This window comes from Pecten maximus, chromosome 1 (genome assembly GCF_902652985.1).
Source record: "Pecten maximus chromosome 1, xPecMax1.1, whole genome shotgun sequence".
NCBI lineage: Eukaryota > Metazoa > Mollusca > Bivalvia > Pectinida > Pectinidae > Pecten > Pecten maximus.
This window is the reverse complement of record NC_047015.1, coordinates 53670913-53697503: the sequence shown is the minus strand read 5'-3', so window position 1 is coordinate 53697503 and position 26591 is coordinate 53670913. Positions and strand designations below refer to the sequence as shown.

Below are 26591 nucleotides of genomic sequence, written 5' to 3'. Positions count from 1 at the left end.
TTTTGAAAAGAGGTTCATATCACAGTTTGGATGCATCACTCCTTAACATATAATAAAGATTATAATCTCTGTTATTGAAAGTTTTGATAACTGAAAAAGCTTTAACTCGATCCTTTTCAGAGTGCATTAAATCTAATTTCTGTCAGTTACTTTTCTTGTGGAACTCTTTTGTGTAAGGAGGTTTGACATGCGAGAAATTAAGTAGCGAATATCCTTGATATGTATGGAAGTTTGACCTCTATCTTTAATTTTTATAAACTTAAGCATCATTTTTGAGACCATATTATGGAGTCTGGGGGTGGGGAGGGTGATGGGGTGGGAGGTGAGGGGTTTGCAAAGAAATGATTCTTGCAACTTGACTTGTATCTATCAATGATACAATATACCTATAATGATATTTTCTGTTTTATGAATATAATGAATCATCAATATCTGGAGTTAAAGAATTCTCAAATCATAGTCATGGAAATGTTTGACATTTATGTTTTTTTGGTCCATAAAAGAATGATGATTATTAACTATGGCATCTGGTTTGTGTTTCTGTATGCCGGAAAATAAAAAAACCAGATGACAGTGATATTTTTATTTTATTAGACGTTTGATGTTTAATAAATTACCTCTTTGATCAAACCAGCTGTAAAGGGAGTATTTGAAGGAATCATCGTAGAATTATGTCGTCTTTTTTTTCGGACGATCCAAATGATTGACATGTTAAAGTCGCCCTACTCTACTAGATCATGGTCACAGAAAAGCTTTGTCCTGTAACATTCTAACATTATGACACCGTTCCAAGATTTGATACCATCATTATACCGCGAAAGTTATGGCAACTGTCAATTCGTATTGGCCTCATAAGCATCATCTTTCCGATTAAACGTTTTGGAGACTCAGACTAAACGTCCAATCGTCCAAGCTGTGATATAACAGTATGTGTTTATATTCATGAGAGCGCAGTTCATTTATAACCAAGATAGTTTCAGGAGTAAAAGCTTTCAGCTGGTTAGTCTGAATTGATTCTAACTAATCGCGTCAATTGTCTAATGATGGTTGTGACGAATGGATTCGACAGTACCGTGTACCCAACTATCACTAGCTACAATAGACATTTAGAAAAGGAGAAAAAGCGAAGAAAGGCTCTTTTATAGTGGCATCCTTAGGGGACTTTGAATTGGGTCTGGTAGATGAAAGGCATTTCTCGTGTACTAGTTACTGTGGCATGCTCCGTCGAACCTCCTGCTGCGTACAAGTGTTCATACAATATGTATATGGGTCTGGGAGTAATTTGATTTCCTTCTTTATAAATGGTATTGTCCAGTTTTATTGTAGGTAGTACAGGTTTTTATTGTCTTTTCCATGTTCATCAGCAGCTGACCATCGGTCAGCGCTGCATGGTCAAGGTCTTCAAAACAGGATGAAGGATCTCTCAGAATATCTATATATATTCAAAGATCTATGCTTGTACTCTGGACAGGTCACTAGTTCAAATCTTTTTTAACTGGCCACTGTTTAGAATATTTTACTTGACCACTGGTCAAGATATTGAAAACTCTTTTATTCAGTGAAGATTTGGTCATAGGTCATCTATACAAGTTACCATATGATAATTAAGTGAGTCGGTGGATGCAAGTATATTTCTTAGAACCTACAGGTATAACTTCAGCCCCAGCTACTACATTGTATGACCTTTTCATGACATTTTGCATTCTCTGAATATTGTGACATTTAGCTTGCTATTAAAAATGATCGCTGGTTTTATTTTCATGCCTAGTGATCAGGTTTTTTTAATTGTTATGTAATACGATATTAATCACCTTTGGTTGTATGTAAAGTTTAAACTTTGATCTTTTGTTGAGAATTTCACCTGCAACATGCTAATAATTTTTGAAAGTTAGTCCTTTGTTATTCTATCCATACAAATAACAGCTAGTTCACTTGAATTCAACATTTGACCTTTGATCTTTGACATTTATTTTGAAAATTTGACTACTTGCATCAACAATGTCATCTGACATTAACCTGTGACCTTGACCCAATTTGCCATGCAGCCATTGATGAATTTTTCTCATGACATAATAATCAGAATGATCTTAATGCACACCACTGTACTTTGATGTCATTCATATCAACCATAAATGCCATCCTTGACCTTGAGTTCAGTGATCAAATGTTTTCTTTCCATACAAGTTTGTGAATGGTAATAAAAGATATCTTGCATAATTTTCTTTACATTCAATTTCATTTGTGAAAAAAAAGAAATCATGTTTCATACTTTCTTTTTTCAAGCAAGTTTATTGTGAAGAAATGAAGGTTGTTTTGTATGATGATATAAAGGCTGGCTGCATTCATTACCCCATAAACCTCAAGGTTACAATAACTCTTCGCCTACAATGTATGGGTAACATATTTGGAGGGTCCCTATATGGGCTGGCATGATACATACAGCCATTACTACGAATTAGGTGTGGACTCCATCAAAGCTGCTAACATCATTACCCAGGTTTTGTTGAGTTTATCACAGTCCGCGGGGAATCCTTACTGTTACTACTTTCTCATGACTCACAGACAGTTCAATTCATCAGCCCTGTTAGTGGACTTAAGAACTTTTTTTCTCTGTTCACTCCCTCTTTGTCTTGAAAGAAAATTTTGAAGGGTGGAATGTTAATTACTATGAGAATGTAAAATGCAATATGGCCAGGTTCAGATGTACATGTACAGTGAATGAGGAGCAGTTAAAAACATGTTTTAGTTTTAATTAAATGATGGTTGATAAACACTTTAATTGATTTATAATTAAATCTTAATTTATATATGAAACCATTTTCGATTTCCTCTTTGTACGGATGATATGTCAGTATAGCATCAGATATTGTCAGCAGTCTATATAGTGCGGCTTCCTTCCTTGATCTTCATCAAACTTAACACAATGAAAAAACCACCATATTATATCAGACAATTAGGAGTTTTTCGGGTTTTTGGGTCAAAATCCATATCACCTACTATTTTGCTTTTCTTTTAAAAAGCGAAGTTGTAATAGATCTGTAGAATCAGGTCATAGTGTTTGAGTCATAATAAATGGAGGGGTGCATTTTTTTTTTTGTTTGTTTAGATTTTCATTACATGTTAGTAGTTGTCTGTCTGCATATATATGCACTGTGCCACCATTTTGTCTCCCCATCTTATTCTTCCTTTTCTCTCACTTCTCTATTTCCTCTCTTAATTGTCGCCCTGATTCTTTCACATTATCCTGTTACCAAGGATACACAGTCAAACACAATGAAACCCAAATCAAACTTCCTATGGAGCACCAGGATTTTTATTCCAGCTGTGACAAGGTTTCAAGGCTGATACCAGCATTTCAGTCATATGATCATGTTTTATATTAGATTAGTTTTAAAATTTGGTTTCAATAAAGTCATGAATCACAGCAGACATGATCGTTGACTGAAATAGGTGTCATCACTGATTTCACAAGAGCTTAATTGACATAGATCTAGTCAATCAACAAGAGCTAAATTGACACAGATCTAGTCAATGCTCAAGAGCTAAATTGACACAGATCTAGTCAATGCTCAAGAACTTAATTGACACAGATCTAGTCAATGCTCAAGAGCTAAATTGACACAGATCTAGTCAAGACTCAAGAGCTAAATTGACACAGATCTAGCCATTGCTTAAGAGCTAAATTGGCACAGATCTAGTCAATCAACAACAGCTAAATTGACACAGATCTAGTCAATCAACAAGAGCTAAATTGATATAGATCTAGTCAATCAGCAAAAAGTTAAATTGACACAGATCAATTCAACCAACAAGAGCTAAATAGACACAGATCTAGTCATTCAACAAGAGTAAGATTGACATAGATCTAGTCAATAAATTCAGAAACCCCTGAACAGTACTGAGATTTGCAAAATAGTGTCTGCTTATGATTTCTTGGAATGAATGACCTTGAACTTCATCTGTGGAGCATATCCGTATCAAATGTTTGGGATGAACAGACATTCCCATCACTGAAAATGGTCATGTTTAATTTATATGGCAATGCACATGAACACATCTGTCAAATTGAATTTCAGTCAACTGGTTTGTTTCTATAGCAACAGAATGTTGAGTTGTGAGCATGAGAGGTTTTAAACAAAATTCTTAAATGGTTATCATTTGGTAAAATGCTGCAGTTTGCTCTTGGTACATGTTTTAATGAAATTCTGGACAGAATTTGTGTCTGAATTTGAAATCTTTTTGACATTCAGTAAGAAAGTTAGTTTACATAGCTTGGTATCATACTTTGTATATCAAATAAATAGTTTTAATTTTTCAGTTGGCTGCAGATATTTTGATGATATTTTTTGCACAATGAGTACATCACCAATCCATCCTCTATACATGTACCACTTTAATTTTACATGAATGTATAGATTTCTTGTGGAACTAGACTCATGATATTAAGGAATAAATTTTAAGTTTTCTTATTTTGAAAACACAATGCTCCCATATGTTTGAATAATCTCTTATGTTGTCTGAAGAAAATGATTGATTGACAACAATGTACTACAAGATGATGGTGACCATAGTAACGAGTCTTAGGAATATTTTCAAGCTTTTTTAGCACTATATGAATGGTATAGACTGTTTGACACATCTTTCCGGGAAGAAGATCTTGTTTCGTGTTCTAGGATCATTTTGATTATTGGTAGTATACATTTCCATTTGACTGATGTCTCCGTCCAGGAAATTATGAGTTACTATGTCGACCTGACACTTTCAATGACGCTAGGCAATTTTTCAGCGAGGGTTATAATCTTGTAGCCTAAGTACTGAACGGTCCTGAATATTGCAGGGTGATCTTTCATTTCTGAATTGAAGCCTTCAACAATTATTTCTCCATTACTGAGAAAATGTTTGCCTGACAGTGGTCATCTGTCCGATAAATAGTTCCTAACCCAAAGCGAAACTGCTGGACTATAGGTTCGTTTGATGTCTGTCTGTCAAAAAGTATCCATCCAGTTCATGTCCAGCTCGAATCAGTGACAAATCATTTGGATGAAATTTTGTTCACACCTTCTGCTGTTAAAAACTCTGAAGTGCTTGATAGCTACAATCAAAGGTCAAGGTTGCAATTATAGGTCAAAGGTCAAGAGATCTTGTAAGTCAGTTTTATTGGGACTTAGGTCAAAGGTCAACATAAGTTTTTTTTGTGGGGATTATCTTTTCTGATTGGTACTGGTGATTTTGATAGAACAGCACATACATGCTGATTTTATTTTGGTGCATATCCTCAAGTTCAAGGTCACAGGGAGAGTTCAAAGGTCAAATTGATCAACTTTTTTATTTCCCGACCTTTTGTGATAAGATCATTTTTGTTTTGCTATGCCAATGGTTAAGATTCGTTTTGAATTTTTATCAAATCATACGATACATGTCAACTGTTTGTTTGTATAATGTAAAGGTATGTGTACAAAATTGTATAAAATAACTGGAAATTTTGGAAGTAAAAATGTTGGCATAATTCAACGTCTGCAAGACTGGTTATTTGTTTTGATCTTATAATGGAAGGAATGGAAGAAATCAAAAAGTCGTGAAGCTATATAATGTGTCTGTGGGAACAACGCAATAGGCAGTTCGTCCAAGTGAATGGGAAGTTTACGCAGCAGAAAATAACAAACTCAAATATCTTACGGATTTTGAACTTGTGTCCATGTATTCACTGGCCTGTCACTTATTTAACTCAAAGCTAACGCAAATCTTGTTTGCCAACTTTTCTTTGTTAACTGAGTTAAGTAACTCTTTAATTTAGAAAACACTCAATTGGCATTTTCATTTACCAACACACAACCAAATGGCTTTCTAATGAAAATTTCTTTTTTCGAAAATCTTCAAAGAAGATTTTTTTTGTCCTGCAGGAAACTGTTGCTGATTTTCATTTTCGTAAAGTAGAGATTCTCACATCTGTGTTTGATTCTGAAATAGAATCAGTTCAGGAAGTGATTCCGTAAAGTAAGATTCTAATTACTTACACCCTCAGAGGGTTTTAATATATATTCGCCATAGGTTAGATACTCAATCCGTACAAGAATTCAAAAAACATTTGGCACTTACGATTTGTAACAAATTTAAATGTTATAGACAAGAAAATCTTTTTGAGCATAAAGAGCAATACAATCAACTTTGATGGCATGTTTTAATGAAATTATTTATTTCTCCATTTGTTTCTTTTTCTTTCTTTTTTTTTTAATCAATTTGGAAAAAATTGTGGAATTTTCTAAGCATAAGAAAATCTTCTGTTGACGTAATCAGGATTATAAGAACAAGTATTTTCAGATTTCAAAATATTTTATGATACAAAAAAACTGACATTTAAAAATTATATTACCATATTCATCAACTAATAAGCCTGGGGATTGACTTTGACACAAAGCACAGGGTTGGACTTACTGATGGTCAATAGAATAGCATTTGTTAGCTTTTTGAAGTACCTGGAATACACATACATGGGCTTATTACCAGGCATGGACTTATTGCTGGATGGAGAAGGCTGTAAGGTTATATTTGATCAGTTAATTGAAATCTGAGTTTTATAGCCAAGCTTGAGTTCACAAGAAGGTGTCTGCCCAATTAACGAGGCAAGTTCACAAAAAGTCGGAATCGTGTAATATATGCTAGACTTGATATCAACCCAGGAGACGAAGGATTTTTTTCCGTGTTAGATAATCAGTAAAACGTACGTAACTCTAGGTAAGATTTTATACCGAAGCATCAGCTGATAATTAGAATTCTAAATTAAACGAGGAAGATGAATGAGTTTTCTGACTTATACACTGCTCTGGTAGTGACCGAATTCCTATTTATTTGTGTATTGTTATTTAGTGGCTCCACACCAGACAGATGTCTGCGCGCCCCGCTATATAAGTGGGGCGTACATTTCCCAGGAAACCGGAGAACCGCCACCATCCAGCATCTTTTGATTAAACCTTCAAATACATCTTTGGTCGGTGATTAAGAATTCTGTTCCTAAGCTGACAGACCCCCTTCAAATCTCTGAGAAATACTGTTTGAATCACCTTTTCTTCACACCAGTTGGATTAAAAAAAAACCAGTGTAGTCTCTAATATGTGAAAGGTTGTGTACTTTCAAATTGATGCTTTTCCAAGAAACGATGGCTAGTATCTACTCTGATTTTAAAATCGGTAAATGTTGACTGATTAATGTCTTGTGTAAATTGGCTATGTAAATGAGCGTCTTTCTCTGTTTCCCCAGAGGTAGGCATTTAAGTTTGTTAATTCCGGATTAGTGGCACCGCAATGTGGACGGATCGCCCAGTAGGATTCTCAGAGAATTCAAGTTTCTCTGGCGCTTTGCTCTGCGGTTGTCTCCGTCCGCTTGCTGTGATTACGGAATTGAAAGGCATGCCTCAACAGTGCCAGTGCAGAATTTATCAGTTTTACGTATAGGGCCAGCTGAGATAACTATCGCGATAATGACTTGATTTACATTTCAGGTTATGTAAGGCTTAATCAATAATTTAAGTGGCTCAAGATGGGCTAGGCAAATTACAATAGCAGGTCCATTTCTGTGTAAAATCTCTTTTTTCCCTTAATAGAAATGTAAATCACGTATTGAATTCCACCTGACCTGAAAATTCCCTTTTAAACACGAAGTTTTAAAAATAAAAGATATATTCGTCATTGTGAAACGTTCGGATGCCTTTTATGTGTACTTTCTTTTTTTTTTCATTTTTTTTTTTCTTTTTTGTTTCAATTCTAATTGAACCTAATCCATCTCTTTTCCGCTTAAACTTGAAAAAAAAGGAAAGTCAACCATTTATGGCTATAATTGGAGTTTTTCCTCTATACATAGCGCCACATTAGATTAAGGAGACATCGTAAACCGTTTATTGACATAAGAATTAAAAGTACATGCTTGAGGAATGGCTTCCAATTGATCTTTGAGAACTTGTTTTTTTGCAGACTGGACAATGAACTTGGACTATTCAACACTGAGAGTTTCGTAAATTTCATTAAATTGGCGAAGAATTACTTCGGCACTGTGCTTGGATAACCAATTGGTTAGATGTTGAGTGGCAAATTCCATAAATAGACACACCTGCAGAGCTTTCAACTGACTCTTGACTTTTAGAAGTCTTTAGTAGACAATACATTTTGCACTGTTTCAATGTCTGGATTGTATGTCAAAGATTTAATGATGGATAATTTACTTGCACCTTTGCGGTTTAAATGACATGACTTGAAGTCCATTATTTATATATCTTTAAAAAAGCTTCTTCTAACAAGCCATAAACCTTCGAGTCTCATGATGTTTAGTCATTTACAGCATGTTAGGATTTGGGATATTTTTTCAAATAAGTGAACTTTTACCGTTTCCATGGAAATTAAGATCAGTTAGATTGTGATTTGATAGCATTTCTTCACAATAACTACACTTAAGGCTTGGTATTACCATGTTTATCATTAAACAAGTCCATCCGTAAGTGTTAAATTTTAGTACCCTATTTATCCTCAAATACACCCCCTCCCCAAGTGTAAAAGATCAGTATTAAAGTTTGGAGACGGTTTATATGTGAATCACTTTTAATTCATTGATATGATATTGATAATTTTGCAAACATGAAGAAGGGAGCTTATTTTTGGATATGAAGGGCTTTTTTGTCAATATCAGTATAGGGGACATATTTTTGGACATTAGAGGCATAATTGTGGACATGAAGAAGCTTATTGTGGACATGAGGGACTTATTTGTGGACATTAGGGACTTATTTGTGGACATTAGGGACTTATTTGTGGACATTAGGGACTTATTTGTGGACATTAGGGAGTTTATATGTGGACATGAGGGACTTCGTTAATTGTGGGCCTGAAGGGGCCTATTTTTGGGATTGATGGGGCTTATCTGTGGACATGAGGGGGGCCTATTTTGGAGTTGTTCTTAAAATTGTTGTGGAGGGCTTTCGGGATATTGTCAGACATGTTTTTTAATTAGTCATTGTAGATGTTTATTCCTAATCGATGGCTCCAATTTGAAGAATTTAGGTTAAAGGGACGAAAAATGTGCTAAAGGTCTATTAAGCTTATCTGGACAAAATCTGTCTAAATAGGAACTCTGATCCATGTTTAATCGAACAGGGGTAAAACACATTGAAATTGCCAAAGAAACCCTTTTCCAGCAATACTATTTGGTATATGTAACTTGAAGGAGTGAAAGGCCTTAATTTGGTCAAAAATAACATACATGTAATTCAATAGCTCTACCCTCAAACTGGTGAATAATGTAGCACAGACCCAATGGACCTCTTTCTTTTAGAACTTTCCATGATTAGAATACAGTTTCACTTTGATTGAAATTTTATGTATGGAGGTTACCATAAAATACAAACATTTATGTGACCTGCTGACAGTTTGCTGAAATGTTACATCCATGTTTATTTCAGCGTGAATTTTCCAGGTGATTTAAATTGTGTTTCCACTTTTAGTGTGATAATAGACGGCTGTATTAGAAATTGAATATGGACTGTTTGTGTCATAGAATGGTGGGAACTTGTTGATGCAGGCTCGTGGACATCAGTGAGCCATAAGCTTTCCTGATGTGTATGAATTGGTGCAGAAACTAGATATAGAGAAAGCCTTTTTTATGAATTGAAATCTTTCACAAAATATTAATTTCATTGATCATTACTGTAATCACCAACATAGTGTATCCTTTCCCATGTTACTTGGTTGAAGTGTTCATGCGTGAATACACCAGGCTGTAATAAGTAAAGTACTGATGAACTTTGAGCAATAAATTTGGTAGTGACCTTTCTGAGGCTATTCCTTGACCTATTGAAGTATTTTAGGTCATTCAAACATGATCTGTTGGTTCAGACAAGGTTCTTCATAGTGATGTGGCCTTTATAAACAGGTGATATACAACATGTGCATGGTCTCTTTAGACAGGTTTTCATAAAGATTAGATTTTGGTCAATCTGAAGAGGTTCCTCGTAGAACTGTGGCCTTTATAAACAGGTGATCTCCAAGAGCTTGTCTCTTTAGACAGGTTTTCATAAAGATTATATATTGATCATTCTGAAAAAAGATTCTTTGTAGAGTTGTGTCTTTATAGACAGGTGGACTCATTCAATAGGTGGTATTTTTTTAAGCAGATTCAAGTGAATGCTGGGATATTGGTGAAAACTGTTTTACAAGCAAATGTTAGTCAAATGTGGGTGGCCTCTTAAGACAGTTGGTCAGTGTTAGGACAGGTTACTGAAATCAGTGGAAATATATGGTAAAACAATCTCTGGCAAGCACAGAGGACAGATGGTCTCTTTAGACAGGTTCATGTAAAGATGAGATAAAGTTCATTCTAAATAGGTTTTACATGTAAAGGTGGCCTTTATAGACAGATAGTCCAATGCAAGTGGAGGTAATTATGCAAATTTTGCAAGACATTATTTTAATTTATTTAATTTAAGTTTATACAAGTGTGAAAAGTCCATCCTCTTATCGTCTAAACATGTTATTAAATAGGTTAGTATATTGGAGGTAGATCGTAAGGGAGATATATGCTAATTAGGCCAAGAGGAAGTAACTGCTATAGTAGTCACGTGACCTAACTGACCAATGGTCAGCAGGAAGCATCCAGTCAGCCATCTTTGTGATGCGAGGATAAGTCAGACTCTAGAGATAGTTCATCTGCTTGATCGTCAACATATCTCACCGCACGGTTCCTGCCACGATCTTTTTTCCATCACTGCTATAGGGGATACTTTCATACATATTATACATCGTGTGTGCTTGGAACTACTACGATATCGGTGCTTTTACGATGAACTGTTTTGAGCTTTGTTGACCTACGGCTAAATCCTCTCTGAAACAAAGGATCATGATGAGACCGTCACGTAATAACTCGAGATCGGCGCCGTACGACCTTTCTATGCCCGAGAATTGGACAGCAAAGAAATTACGAGAAGAGTTAACTTCACTCGGTGTGGTCGTTCCTTCCAATTACCGTAAGTCACGTTTATTGGCTTTGTACAAAGACAAAACCCAAGTCTCAAACGGGGTTCATTCAACCATGACATCTGACCCGACCCCTGGGCGGATGGAGTTTACGGATTCCCAGAATGCATCGCGCAATACACACCAAGATGGCGGAGTTACGGAGGTGCTTTCACAGCTGACTGATACGCTAGCGTCCATGCGACAAGATATGTCATCCATTAGACAGAGGATGTCGTTTCTGGAAGAACGACAGGTCCCGGCGGCAGCAGCAGCAGCAGGCGGTGTATCGCAAATAGCGACAGATCCTGGCTTAGTACCCGTTCAGGGACCTTCGGGCGGCGAGTCATTCACCCTGCAGTCGGCCATGGCAGCTTTCCAAACGTCTTCCGCCACATCAAGTACGTCGGGGAGGACCCAATTTGGATTTTCATCGGAATCTTTACCATTCGTGGAGACTATCTCACCTGCCATAAGGAAACATATAGTGGAAGGTAAGGATATCAACCTGGCGTGTTTGTTGATCCCATATTTCAACGGCCCAGCATCCGGCCATAACCCCGACAAACCCGACCCCAGGTTAATGAGGAACTTATCCATCGGGGAATTTGTACAGGCATTCAGTATATTTAAACATGTGATGTGTCAGGCCTACCCCAATAGACGATATGAATTAGACATGTACGAGAGAGACGTGGTCGACATGGCGTCGCGTTACGGCGGCCAGGGTTTCTATGAGTACCATAAACAATTTAGTAGTAAGGCTGCAGCTCATTTACGCTTTCAAAACGTTATGGTTGACTGGTCCATAAGGAACAATACCATGTTTTGCAACATTTTCACAAATCTCCCCCCGTTGGCATGTTCACAGTGCGAGAGTACTAGTCACACTGCTGGGTTTTGCCCTCTTATGACTCTTAACACCTTGGATATGAAACAACAGTCTACAAATCCCCAATATAAATCTTCTCCCAACGCAGACAGCTATGGAAGACACAAAGTGCTGTACAAAGGCAGTGAGATTTGTAATAACTTCAACGACAGAGGTTGTCATCGCGCAAGATGTAATAATCTTCATGTGTGTTTGGTATGTAAAAAAGACCATTCTAAACGTGTGTGTCCCCAACACTCTTCTACAAAAAACGACTCGACCCCCTACCACAAACAACATCAGGGAAGACAGTAGGGGGTATGCAGGTTGCTTCGACACCTATTGACATTCAGGAGCTTGAACGAGATCTAGCATTACATCCAGACAGAGACTTTGTTTCTTACCTTTTAACTGGTTTAAGGTCGGGTTTCCACACCGGAATTACTTCTCTCCCTAGAAACTCCATTGAGTGTGCCAATTTGCTGTCTGCTAGGAATCAGTCTGATGTTGTGAAGGAACTGATAGGATCAGAGCTTGACAAAGGTTTTCTGATAGGACCTTACCATGAGTGCCCTTTCGACACTTACAGGATAAATCCTATAGGCATAGCAGAGAGCAAATATTCTAGGAAAAAACGTTTAATCGTTGATTTGTCTTCTCCACATAACAATGATGATAACCCGAGTTTAAACGACTTAATCAACAAAGATGAGTTTTCTCTGCAATATGTGACTGTCGATGACGCTATCAATATCATTAAGCGATTTGGTAAAGGCAGCTATTTATGTAAGACAGATATCTCCGACGCCTTTAAGCTAATACCCATTCACCCATCTCTGTGGCCTTTCCATGGTATCAAATGGGATGGTTTGTATTATTTCTATACTCGACTGGTGTTTGGAAGTAGATCGAGTCCCAAGATTTTTGACTGTTTATCACAAGCTGTGTGTTGGATAGCAGTTCACCAATATAACATTCCGAATATCCTTCACCTGCTAGATGATTTCCTAACTGTGGATCCACCAAACTTTCACCAAGCCACCAGTACCATGGAGAAACTTATGTGTTTGTTCGAATCGTTAGGTATTCCCATTGCTCAACATAAGACGGTGGGGCCGTCACTATGTTTAGATTATTTGGGAGTTACCCTGGATTGTGATCTCATGCAGGCAAGACTACCCGGAGAAAAGATATTCAGAATTTGTGAGATATTAACTGAGTTTAAAGACAAAAAATGTTGTACTAAACGTGAACTCCTCAGCTTACTTGGACATTTAAATTTTGCGAGTAGAGTTATTCCACATGGTCGTTCATTTGTGTCATATCTCATCAGCTTATCTACCAAAGTCAGAGAATTACATCATCACGTCAAGTTAACTGAGTCATGTAGACTGGACTTAAATATGTGGCTCCTGTTTCTCTCGCGGTGGAATGGGATTTCATTTTTTCTCAACGACAATGTTACACAGGCGGCTCACATGCACTTATTTACTGATGCGACAGATCGTGCTTTCGGAGGGATTTTTGGTAATAAGTGGTTTCAAGGGACGTTCCCCTTGGAGTTATACGAGGGAAAGGATAAGATCTCCATGGCTTTCTGTGAATTGTTCCCCATTGTGATTGCATGTGTGTTATGGGGCAAAGAATGGTCAAGGAAAAGGATTTTATTTCATTGTGACAATATGGCAACTGTGGACATTATAAATAAAGGACGTTCCAAAGTAGAGCTGATTATGAATTTAATGAGGAAGTTGACATTTTGTTCAATGTCTAACAATTTCATTGTTCATGCAAGACATATTCCAGGCATAGATAATTCTATAGCGGATGCTATTTCTCGTTTCCAGATGGAGAAGTTTCGTCATCTCGCCCCACATGCAGATCCATTTCCAACACTGTGTCCTCCACTTTCCAGCCTGATGTTGTTCGGGAAAAGCAAATGAACAAACTGTGGGATTTAGCGGTCAGTCCTGGGACAGCTTCTACTTATTTAGTAGCCATTCAACATTTGTTACGTTTCATCACAATGTGTGGTATAGTGTGTGGTGCAGGACAATTACCACCAATATCAGAAGATTTGTTGATGCATTTTGTATCACATTGTCATAATAGTTTGAACTTGGCATTTGCTACAATCAAGCTGTATTTAGCGGGGATACGGTTTCATTATTTGAAAGCTGGTTACAGTAATCCTTTCGCTAATACGGAAAGACTATCTTATATCTTACGAGGTATTAAAAAGAGTCAGCAAGGAAGTGTTTCAATTAAGAGATTGCCTATTACTTTTGACATTCTCGATCGCATGTGTAGATTATTACAGAGTGGTGTTTTCTCCAAAGATTTAGACTTATTATTATTATGTGCATGTCAGATGGCTTTCTTTGGGTTTTTAAGATGTGGTGAATTTACTGTTAAATGTAAGTCCAAGATCCAAGACGTCCTGTGTATTAAAGATATTGTGGTAGCAGACGATCACAAAAGCTACTCATTGTTTTTGAAGGTCTCTAAAACTGATCCTTTTAGACATGGTGTACGGATTGCCATTTTTAGTAATACTGTGTTGTGTCCGGTCATCACCATGAAACATTTCTTACAAATGAGATTCAATCAAGGAGCTACAGTTTCGTGTCCTTTGTTTGCTGAAAGGAATGGGTGTATTCTCACCCGGGAACAATTTATTGCCTACCTGAGGCATATACTTGCTAGATTAGGTATTGATAGCTCAAGTTATAGTGGTCATTCATTTAGAATAGGTGCAGCAACTTCTGCAGCAGCAGCAGGAGTCGAGGACCATCTTATTCAAACCTTAGGACGATGGTCATCCAATTGTTTCACTCGTTATATCAGAACTTCGTCCATTGTTTTAGGTGATGCCCAGCTGCGCATGTGTGATAGGAAGTAGTTATATATATATAGATGCTGTTTCCACATTTCTACCATAGGCTTTGTCTTACTTTAATTTCTTGGGGGCTCTCTTTTTTTTGGTAACTTGTGTCACCATTTCAATCGATTTGGCCTTTAAAATTCAATATTTGCTGAATTTTTATCCCCCAATTCATTTTTGAGGGTTAATTTAAGCTATCATGTTCTTTTTCATTATTTAACTTTTATGGATACACCTGCCGGGCTCTCCCCAGGTGCTACTTCTGACCTCCTGGGCTAACCTATAGTGCTGGTACTATAAACCCCAGGCAGAATGTTAGTTTTTACAGAGTAGCCCCTAAGAATGCCAAAATATAGTTAGTTAGTTTCGGTTCATTAATAAATACAATCAACCTTACTACTGGACTTTGTTGTTTTGTATAAAATTTTAATTTATTTAATTTAAGTTTATACAAGTGTGAAAAGTCCATCCTCTTATCGTCTAAACATGTTATTAAATAGGTTAGTATATTGGAGGTAGATCGTAAGGGAGATATATGCTAATTAGGCCAAGAGGAAGTAACTGCTATAGTAGTCACGTGACCTAACTGACCAATGGTCAGCAGGAAGCATCCAGTCAGCCATCTTTGTGATGCGAGGATAAGTCAGACTCTAGAGATAGTTCATCTGCTTGATCGTCAACACCCGCCAACCCTCCCAAGTTTTATTTATTATATAATTAAGTATACAGGATGCCTGCCGGGCTCTCCCCAGGTCTTCCTACATTTAAAATTTTAGGCTAACATCTACACCTGCCGGGCTCCCCCCGGGTGTCAAAATTTTTTAGAATATGTTTATATTAGCTTATACACCTGCCGGGCTCCCCCCGGGTGTTAATCTCTTAGAATGTGTTTATATTAGCTTATACACCTGCCGGGCTCCCCCCGGGTGTCAGTCTCTGAGAATGTGGTTATATTTGCTTACACACCTGCCGGGGTTCCCTCCGGGTGTCAATCTCTTAGAATGTGGTCATAATATTAGTTTATACATGTACACCTGCCGGGCTCCCCCCGGGTGTCAATCTCTTAGATTGTGGTTATATTAGCTACACACCTGCCGGGCTCCCCCCGGGTGTCAATCTCTGAGAGTTTGGTTATATTTGCTTACACACCTGCCAGGTGTCATCTTTTTATTGACAGCATTTTGCATCTCATATAATTGGTGTGAGCAGTGGTGTTAGTCAGTCACAGACAATGCAAGTTATTGTCATGTTTTATTTAATTACAATGCTTAGTTTAATTTAGGTGCGAAGTGATTCTATTTTGTATCAGTACAGTTACAACTGTCATATGCTCATTGTTACATGATCGTATATGGTTATACATATAATCGATTGTTTTAAGACAAGGTTATGAAAATATGTACTTTCATGGCAGAGATTGCTTTAACAGTTTCTTTATGAATGAGTGTATGTATGTTTGTGTATTCCTGCTGGTTTTACGCATACTCTATTACATTGTTTTTGTATATCATGTCACTTACCATCATTGGGCTACTCTGTAAGATGAATTTTATCATAAGTTCTTTTTGACTGCCTTATTGATATTTACGGAATTCTTTAATTTAGGCCTTTAAAATTCAATATTTGCTGAATTTTTATCCCCCAATTCATTTTTGAGGGTTAATTTAAGCTATCATGTTCTTTTTCATTATTTAACTTTTATGGATACACCTGCCGGGCTCTCCCCAGGTGCTACTTCTGACCTCCTGGGCTAACCTATAGTGCTGGTACTATAAACCCCAGGCAGAATGTTAGTTTTTACAGAGTAGCCCCTAAGAATGCCAAAATATAGTTAGTTAGTTTCGGTTCATTAATAAATACAATCAACCTTACTACTGGACTTTGTTGTTTTGTATAAACTGAAGAGTGATGTTACCTGTTTCAGATGTGGCCCTTCTAGAGAGGTGGTCTTATTTGGCAGTCATTGTGTCTAATTTCATTACAGGGGCAAATTTGAAATCACAAAAAAGGCAACGAAGCTTGTACTGACAGGGCACCCATTAACAATATATCATTTTATATGGAAAATTTTAATCAGAGAATATCTCATGTGAGACTGAGAATGATTGATATCGTGTTTCCAGTGGTAATATTTACATAACATAAAGTATCTGTTGCTTACAAGATAAAATTCTCACCGATATTGCTCCAGACGGATTTCCTTTCTGGCACATTTCCATATTTTTCGTGCCTTAAAGCTATATGAGGAAGCTGATCATCGTTTTGAAAAATTCTAAGAAACACAAGAGATCAATATGTTTGAAGATCGATCAAAGATGGTGAGAGAGGTCTTGTTTGTTCACCCGAAGTAAAAGGTGATACAAATTTATGTGGGAATCGGCACTCTATCGTACGGAATGAATAAGTAATTAAGGTACTTCTGTGAGTGAGGTAAAGTCAAGTCTAGTGGTGAAGTGTGCTTAATTACATTGCCATATCATTTAACATTGATTAGTCGGGGAATTCTTGACTTTAACCACTTAAATAGACATTCATTAGTATTCGTCTCGTACACTGCTTGATTAAACAGGTGAGAAAACGATTCTTGTCTCTCAGGTGTGGAGGTTCAATCTTATCTGCAGTTTACGATCCTTTAAGTTAATGTTCATCTTCATATTTTATTCAATTCCTCAGCATGCGTAGGGAATACTATGAACAATGAAAGTGACCTTAATGTGACATCGCCGATACCGAGACTTGATAAGTAGGTTTAATTATTGATGTGCATGTATTATACCTGGATAATTACAGGTAAACAAACACAGGTAAACAAACACAGGTAAACAATATTTACCTCTTTTACCAGGATTTCTTTAAAGTGCTACAACCATCAAGATCCTTACCTTAAGGGCACATATACCACTTCATTCAATGATCTTAAAGGCACATATGCTACCACATTCTGACATAAAGGGTAGATGATATCCTTTCTAAAGAAACCAGCATCATTTTTGTGCTTTAACTGGGAGACAAACACAAACATATATACCACAGCCTCCCTAAACACGCGCTATACTACATCTCGCACACAGGAGAGGCCATCCTTAAACGATCTGTTGATAGGATGTTAAACAAAACCAAACCAAACCTTTCTTTAAGTTTTCCCAGAACCATTTAATTAATAATCAACTGATGACATATTTTGATGTAACAAAAAATAAAACTATGTAAAAACGAGCAATTTAAATGAGTAAATAAATAAAATGTGAAATATTTAAGGGAGGTAACTTATTGAATTATTTTGAACTGATATCGGTGTCTTTTGGTCGAGGATTTTGTTGAAGGATGGGCGATGGAATTTGACCAGTTCAGTGGTTTGTGACCAGAATTCTGTTGGTAGTAAGAACATTTGGCCCTTAGATTGCAGAAATCCTGGTTTGGTTGGAACATTTTTCTCCGCAGTTGCAAGCAAAAGTACATACCAATAAATTTGCTTTAAAATCAGAAAAAAAATAGTGATAGTGTATATTTATAGATGAGCTAGCCTTGATCTACCGTTCTCTGAGACAACAGAATTGAGAAGAAAAAAATGGATGGAAAAAGCGATAAAGTAACCCATCTCTGACTAGGACTCTCTGGGTCAAGATGTAAATAAGTTTACTCCAGAAACCTGGACATGTTTTCTGATTTTCCACCAATGTTGGGCTGGAATCAATGTTTTAATACATGTTAGGGTACAGCGATAATAAGTCGAAAGAGGTTTCCATTACTGGGCATGTATTTCAAATATTGCTTTCAGGAATATTCAGCTCTGTGTAATTCCAGACTAATCCAGTGTTGCCGTATAATTACCGAAATGTAATACGATTCACTCGACATGTATAAATTCTCATTTTCCCACAAATCAATGCATATGCCAACTCGAAATCATGAGCAATGTATATTTATGGTAAATGATAAATACCTGCCAATTTTTTCTTTCAGCGATTTCCTGATCGGCATTGGCATCTCGTTTCAGATGAATTGTAGTTAATTTCAAAGAAATAGTGGAGTGATAGTAATTATAGAAAATTGACACGATAACATTTTTGTTCGGTCCATTCAATCATCCCCTCATCACCGCCCTACGATTACATTTAATTGGTTCTTTGTTTACTGTGGCTTCATGCAAGCAAGTATCTAACTTAAAGAGGTCAAGCATTTACAGTTGGAAGTGAATTTCAAGGTCAAGAGGTCAAAGTTCAAGATCACTGATACAAAGTAGCTAATAAATCCCCTACCGGTGGAACCGAGGGGACTTTAATATGTTCTTATTCGTCCAACTTGTACATGTGTATGTATAATGCCAAAATTTGTCAGAGCTCTAGCTTCTTTAAATTTTAAATTTAAATTGAGGGATTTTGATCAAATTTAACACAATGATAAATGACCATACTATATCACAGACAAGTTTGAGTTTTAGGGATTTTGGACAAGGTCAATTATGTTTAGTGGTGACCGTTAGGGTACATGTATTGCTAATTATACATGTATTGCTAATTAGCAATTCCCAGTATGGCTGCTAAAGCTGGATCATCCCTGAAATAAAGCATTTCTTTGAACCAGATCTCATTGTATGGCTAAGGATGCCCTTCTCTACTGATCTGCCTCATTGGGTGAACTCTAAACTGGCCACCTGTCTCTAGAATACTACAATTATAAATAAGATTGAACTTCATGATTTTGGTCCCTAGGATATGTCTGATTCTAGTTTCAAACAAGGGGGGGATAATCTAGTATTAGAATTTAGCTTGGCAATTCTTAACAAAAAGGCTTAGGGTCTGGTGGCCAGTCTAGGTGAACTCATGAACACAAATTCTATGATACATATAATGCTACTGGTTTATTTTGCAATTTGTGAATGACTGCATTTCCTAGCCAATATTACAGAGGAAATAAAGTTTCTTTGTTTTTGTTTTATAGGTCAGACCCATGTAAAGTTATGGCATCCTTTGAAAAAACTCAACCGAAACCAAGAGGCCTAATAGACTTTATATTGGGCCAGTAGCATTATTTCTCAGATAAAGGGATGTTGATCATGTTTGTTCATTCTAAATATATGATCTGTATAGATACATTTTTCATTCTTTTAACCAAAGATTTTATCCATAGACAAAACATTCTGTTTCTAAAATATTTTCCTTTTTTTTAACCTTACATTGATTTTGAATGGAAACTTCATCCTAAAGATGGTTTTATTAAACACACTGTTTTATCGTATTTTCAAGCAAGTAATTTAAAATTAAGCTTGGTGTGTGTTAAATTTCTGCTCAATAGTTTTCCTATTTTGTATGTTTCAGATTTTTAAATGAGGATAAGATGAAGGAGAAATCAACGCAGTCACCCTCACAACATACCGTTGTTTTAATTCTTGTGTTCATAGGGGCCTTTATTTCCCAAGGTAAGACAATTAGTTAAACACGTCATGAAGGTTTGATTTTAAACGACAGTTACACATTTACAGAAAACACTTTTTTTTTTTTACCAAAGATCATCAACAAGTCTGCAAAAAGATTGAAACCAGAATTGGGGTCTTCTGATTGGTTGGTTTACTCAGCATTAGAGCCTGCTGATTGGTTAGTTTTTAACCAATCGGTGACTTTACCTTGATTCAGAGATATCCTTTACTGTATATGTTATATAGGTTTTGGTGTCTCGTGGTGAAGGGTCCTATCCAAAAAATGATATGATGGAATAAATTCAAACCAACCATACTGACGAAAAATAACTCGCTGATCTTGTAATTTTCATTTCATAATCAGAATATATCTTTAAAATAGCTTTCATTTAATATTCCATCTTATAAGAAGAGAATGAATTTAACTTTTTGCTTTTTTAAAATTCCAATTTATTCAAAATTTAAAAATACAAGAAGACATGGAAGTAATTACTGACCTGGGATTTAAGGATTTACAATAAGAGTACATGCAAGAAATTCTAAATACCTGTAAATACAGTTGTGAGCAATGAAACTTAGGAAAAGACATTAATTTGGTTATCTGATTAGAATTAAGTTTTTTTTTCTTTCTCTAGTAGATTGTTTCAAATTTACGCTGTTTTATGATCATGAGGTAAAAATTTAAGGTAACATCCATTCTCGGTAATGCGTTTCAGCTCTTATTTAAGTCTTTACTTGGAGTTTAAATCCGTGTTTATTGTACCTAAGCTCAGGTTGATAGGAGGTGTAAAGTACATTGTCTACAAAATGTGTATCAGGTTGATATCTGCTCTGCGGATACTAAAACTGTCATCAGGCCAGGTACTCGAGCTAGATCAGGACTTTTCACGCGGAGAATTTGTCACATTTAAATTGGAAAGAGTGCTACAATGGCTATTGAACCCAGAAAGCACGCACCATAATATATCCTTATAACTTTGTGTTCCAAAGTGACAGGAATGTGAACATAACTCTCTGGTGAGAAAAGTCAACACAGATTGTGGAAATGTATTTTTATTGTAGCGATAAAGAGATTTTATTTTCTGTGTGCCAAGTTTTTGTGCTTTTACCTGAAAGTACAACCTAACATTACCCTGTGCTCAATGTATTGAATAAAAAAGATTAGTTTAAAAAAAAACAAAAAAAAACATTACCCTAGTTATATGTTCAACCCTGCAATGATAGATCATTTCAGAACAGGAACTACAGAATGGTGATTAAAACTTAAATTAAATATTAATGTTAATTGATATTAATTTTATTATATTACAAAGTAAATAACGTTTTTGAAAATTCAATGATAGATATTGAAAATGAAAAATTATGAGTCAGAAATGAAATGTTTTGATCAATTTATATTTAAACTTGAAATACATGTATAAAAATGAATCCTGGGCCACTTTTTTTAAGTGAAACATATAAAATAACTTAAAAGGAAGCCAGCTTATTAGAGTAATTATCATATTTACAGGCTCAGGTCAAAGGTCAGGTGAAGGGTTATATAGATGTCATTAAAGCATTGAATTACATTGAATTACATTGAATTACATCATTTAATTACATTGAATTACATTGAATTAAAAACTAGGTAGGAACTGAAAAAGATTTAAATGAAACCATCAAGTATTTCAGAACATTCACACTTAAAATTGTTTATAGGACTCCAAGGGAAACCATGATTAGATAAACAACATCAGTCAATAATTACATTTCAACGAAGAAAATCCACACGTCAAATTGAAAAAACTGAAAATAAAAGTACCTTATAAAGGGAAATAACTCTAGAATATTTTTCCAGATGTATTTAATATCATTAAATAGGAAAGAAATCCTGCTTTTTCTTGTCTATGAAAGGCAATACTGAAAGTTGGGGAAAATTCAGAATAGAATTACTTCTTTGTGATTCAAATTTGTGTTGCGGTATATATATAATATCTACCATTTACCTATAATAAAATCCATGAAAGCGGTAAACTACTAAATTTTCAATTATTGATTAAAAAACAGCAGGATTTTTATATTCATTTTTCAGTGAGACAAGATATAAACTTTTATTTATCCCTAAAACCTTATCCCCCATGAATCCATCTCCACCCCCCCTCTCCATCCCCACCCCTATCCCCACCCCCATCCCCATCTCCATCCCCGCCCCCATCCCCAATTCCTATCCTATCCTTACCCAACCCAACAACCTAATATTCTATCACCACACACAGGTATAAGGAAATGTGTAGACAGTTTACCAAGTTTGTTTGTAGGAAGAAACCCTTGGAGACTAATAAATAATTAATCTTTTCATAGCAGCAACATAATTGTTATATATATATTGGGACAAACACATATTCTCACCATGCCAGAGTTTTACTGCACAACCTTTAAGAAGATTGGTAGAAATATATAAAATTAATAATTAAAATTCATTTAAAACCCTCTGTTAATTCACACATGTGGTCGCTGAACCATGTAATTTTACTATCCGTTTCCCATCAATGAAAAGTAAGGACATGTTCAACCATGCGAATGTCTGATAAACTCACTTCAAATTTTATGCATGATTGAACGTCTCTTGGGAGATACAGAATTTTATCTGTCATTGTACTGGTTGACTTGAAAGAAATCGATGAAATATCCGTATAAACAATATTGGATCAGAAATCATGATTATAGAAGAGATGTTTAATCATGGACTTTTCACCTTTCAAAAAATGCATAAGTCCTTTTAAAAAATAGATTTAAAAAGGAAATTTTAAAATTATTTCGGAGATTAGAAAATGCTTTTTGCCTGAAATATATTATTTGATCATTCTACTTTGTGGACACGTTGTTATACTAAAAAGAATATTTTTTGAAATTAAATTGATTTAGAATCACTCAGATTATCAATTAGTTAATAAGGATATTGGAATAAATCTCCAATAAATTAATTGATAGTGTGTATGCATTCAATACACTTGCTAGCATTTCAATAGCAGTTTTGAATAACCGGAGTTATCTCCCCTTTTTCTACTTTATGGCAGTTTGAACAAATCTAAAGATAATGAAGCTATGGATGAAAGGATATGCTAGTTAACAGTGCTGAGCGATTTTTTGCTTAATCTGGGGATTTAGATTGCTAAAAATTGAAAGTATTTCAAACTTTAAAATCAAACAATGGTAAACCCCACCATACTAAATCTGTTTTCGATAGAATTTTCCAGCATCATTTTTTTCTCCCTGTTAATTGTTTAAAATGTCGGCATTGAGGTACCGAATGACTCCTTTCTGATTTGTTTCTAATTTGAATGCTTCAAGGTTCTATACAGTATTAAGTATCTCGGTGTACTGAAGTTAATGTCTTTGTGTACAGCAGACCCATTCTGGGGAGAGTTATCCGATTCTCTGTAGAAGTATGGTAGGGAAACTTTTGTTGGTGTTAAGAGTACAATAGAGACGTTTTCCTCTATTCAGCTGAAAAACAGAGCAGTTTAAGTGTTAACGAGAATGTTCTGTGAGAAAACCCATCTCATTGTGTGTAGGTACAATATTTAAATCAGTTCTTCCGTAAAATGCATGTAACAGCGAACATAAATTCTTCGTTGTTAGCTACCACATGTACATGCATCTAAAACCCTATACTGAATTATGCCACCATTTCTCTCAGCATTCAGATGCTGTCATAATCATGGGAAGACATGCAAGAAAATCGGAAAAACAATTTTTATATCATTTCTCAAAGGAAATCGCCAATTAACTCCGGCGACTTGACGAGAAATCACCAATTAACTCGAGGAACTTACCGAATTATATTGAATGTTTAAAGACATCATTTTTGTAGAATCAACAGAGAAAGCTATCTATTTTAGGCAGAACACTGTCAGCAACGGAATATCTAATGGCTTAACTGTATTTTATTCTAAATTTCGATACATTTATATAAATAAACACACTTGTATGATAGGTACATAAATAAGATCAAATATCTATGGAAATCTGTCTCAAATCATTATTTCAGCAATAATATTCACATCTTTGTTTAAATATCATCATGGTATATGGGTTAAAGGAATCCATTCAGAAAGGGTTATTTGGCATAAAGAGATACTCTCTAAGATTTAGGGCCTGATTGTTTACTTGTGACATGGCTTGTTGTATGATGTCATTAAGATGTATCATTGCTGGTTTTATGATATGAGGTATCATCATTGAATATATGATGTCATATAACCACCGGTGTATGACGTCATAATGAAGCAACATTAAAGTGTATGACGTCATACTTTAATGTCACTGGTGTTTGTCATAAATTATCATAACTGGTGTATGACATCATCATGTATTGTCACTGATACATGATGTCATACAGTATATCAGCTATTATTACTATTATTTTTAACATATCATTAAAATCGAACAATTCTCCTAAATAGAGAAACGTAGCCAAAATTACGAAAGTTTTTAAGATTCCTTTTTGTAATGATAAAATGTAAGAAAAATAATTTTAATATTTATATGATCAATGATAGTCAATGTTCCTTTGTGCAGCTGTAGCAGTACAGTTTAGTAAGTTAAGCTTGTTTTAATTTGTTAATTAAAAGTGAAATGTGAGGGATGTTTGTTGGAACAATTTATTTATTTATTGTGGGAACTTAGCATGTGTTGTTGGAAAATAAAACATGGGTTTTGAACAAATACTTTTACAGCCATTCCTGTTAATCCTGGAAAGTCCTGTCTTGGATAATCTGGTTAATCCTGGGAAGTCCTGTTAATCCCAGATAGTCCTGTTAATCCCTGAAAGTCCTGTTAATCCCAGAAAGTCCTGTTAATCCCTGAAAGTCCTGTTAATCCCTGAAAGTCCTGTTAATCCCAGAAAGTCCTGTTAATCCCAGATAGTCCTGTTAATCCCTGATAGTCCTGTTAATCCTGGAAAGTCATGTTAATCCCAGATAGTCCTGTTAATCCTGGAAAGTCCTGTTAATCCCAGATAGTCCTGTTAATCCCAGATAGTCCTGTTAATCCCTGATAGTCCTGTTAATCCCTTAAAGTCCTGTTAATCCTGGAAAGTCCTATTGATCCCTGATAGTCCTGTTAATCCCTGATAGTCCTGTTAATCCTGGAAAGTCCTGTTAATCCTGGAAAGTCATGTTAATCTCTGAAAGTCCTGTTAATCCCAGAAAGTCCTGTTAATCTCTGAAAGTCCTGTTAATCCCAGAAAGTCCTGTTAATCTCTGAAAGTCCTGTTAATCCCAGAAAGTCCTGTTAATCCCAGATAGTCCTGTTAATCCCAGATAGTCCTGTTAAGCCTGGAAAGTTCTGTTAATTCAAGATAGTCTTATTAATCCCATAAAGTCATGTTAATCCCAGATAGTCCTGTTAATCTCTGAAAGTCCTGTTAATCCCAGAAAGTCCTGTTAATCTCTGAAAGTCCTGTTAATCCAAGAAAGTCCTGTTAATCTCAGATAGTCCTGTTAATCCCATAAAGTCATGTTAATCCCAGATAGTCCTGTTAATCCTGGAAAGTCCTGTTAATCCAAGAAAGTCCTGTTAATCCCTGATAGTCCTGTTAATCCCAGATTTTAACCCATTATTTCTGCAACTTAAATTATTCTTTTCAAAATAAGAATTTAATGCAGAAAAAAAATTCCTGTATTCTAGTTTATTTATTTTCTTTTTTCAATATTTTTCAGAATTTAGCTTCATAATCTTGTAAAAAAAAAAAAAAAAAAAAATATGAATAAAAAGTTATTTCCCTTTAAGTTGTCACCAGTTATAAAGTGAATTTAAAAAACATTTCTGGTATTGAATAAGTAAAGATGTGATTGGTTGTTGTTTGAAAAAAACAGTACAACAACTAGATATTCATGTAGACTTTTGAGGCATGCTATCTGAAATAATGATTTAAGTTTATAGAATTCTATACAATATGCACCGAGGGGTATATGTAATATATACATGCAAAGAAAGCTTATCTCAAAGAAAAAAATATGATATAGTCTAAGCAGAAATTATTCAAACATCAATGGACAAGACATTCTTTTTGCCACAAATGTCTTTTTTTTCTTATTTTTCTTATAAGAATTTATTCCATCATATCATGCGAACTTATGATATATACAGCACTGCAATGAAATAGGCATTGTGAATGAGATGTACACATGCAACGCACAAATTGGAATATATATATATTTATATACCAGAATTATATCTATAGTCTGTAGATAATACATATATCTGGAATTTTTTATTTTTTATTTTTGCATGAAATTGCATTTCACTCATTTTTTATGATTCACAGGGAAACTATTGGTGTATATGTACTATATTAATAAAAGCATGGCATGATGTTTACATATATGTTGTTTTTATACTAAAACTAACATTTATTTATGTATATCGGACATATCCCGTACATTA

General features: G+C 35.4%; 2 protein-coding genes across 2 annotated transcripts in view; both read left to right on the top strand.

Moving 5' to 3' along the window:
- The window catches only part of LOC117337952 (cadherin-23-like), a 184808-nt gene that overhangs the window by 77573 nt on the left and 80644 nt on the right, over positions 1-26591 (top strand). The window contains 1 exon segment of the mRNA XM_033899111.1: positions 20065-20165. Coding sequence (XP_033755002.1) covers positions 20084-20165 — 82 coding nt within the window. The 5' untranslated portion in view covers positions 20065-20083.
- LOC117318676 lies at positions 12183-13805 on the top strand. The gene has a single exon (XM_033873664.1). It carries the CDS (start codon positions 12183-12185, stop codon positions 13803-13805), a length of 1623 nt encoding a protein of 540 aa, XP_033729555.1.

Excerpts from the sequence above, each read along its gene's own strand:
- LOC117318676 (XM_033873664.1), top strand. The coding sequence starts at position 12,183 with ATGCAGGTTGCTTCGACACCTATTGACATTCAGGAGCTTGAACGAGAT.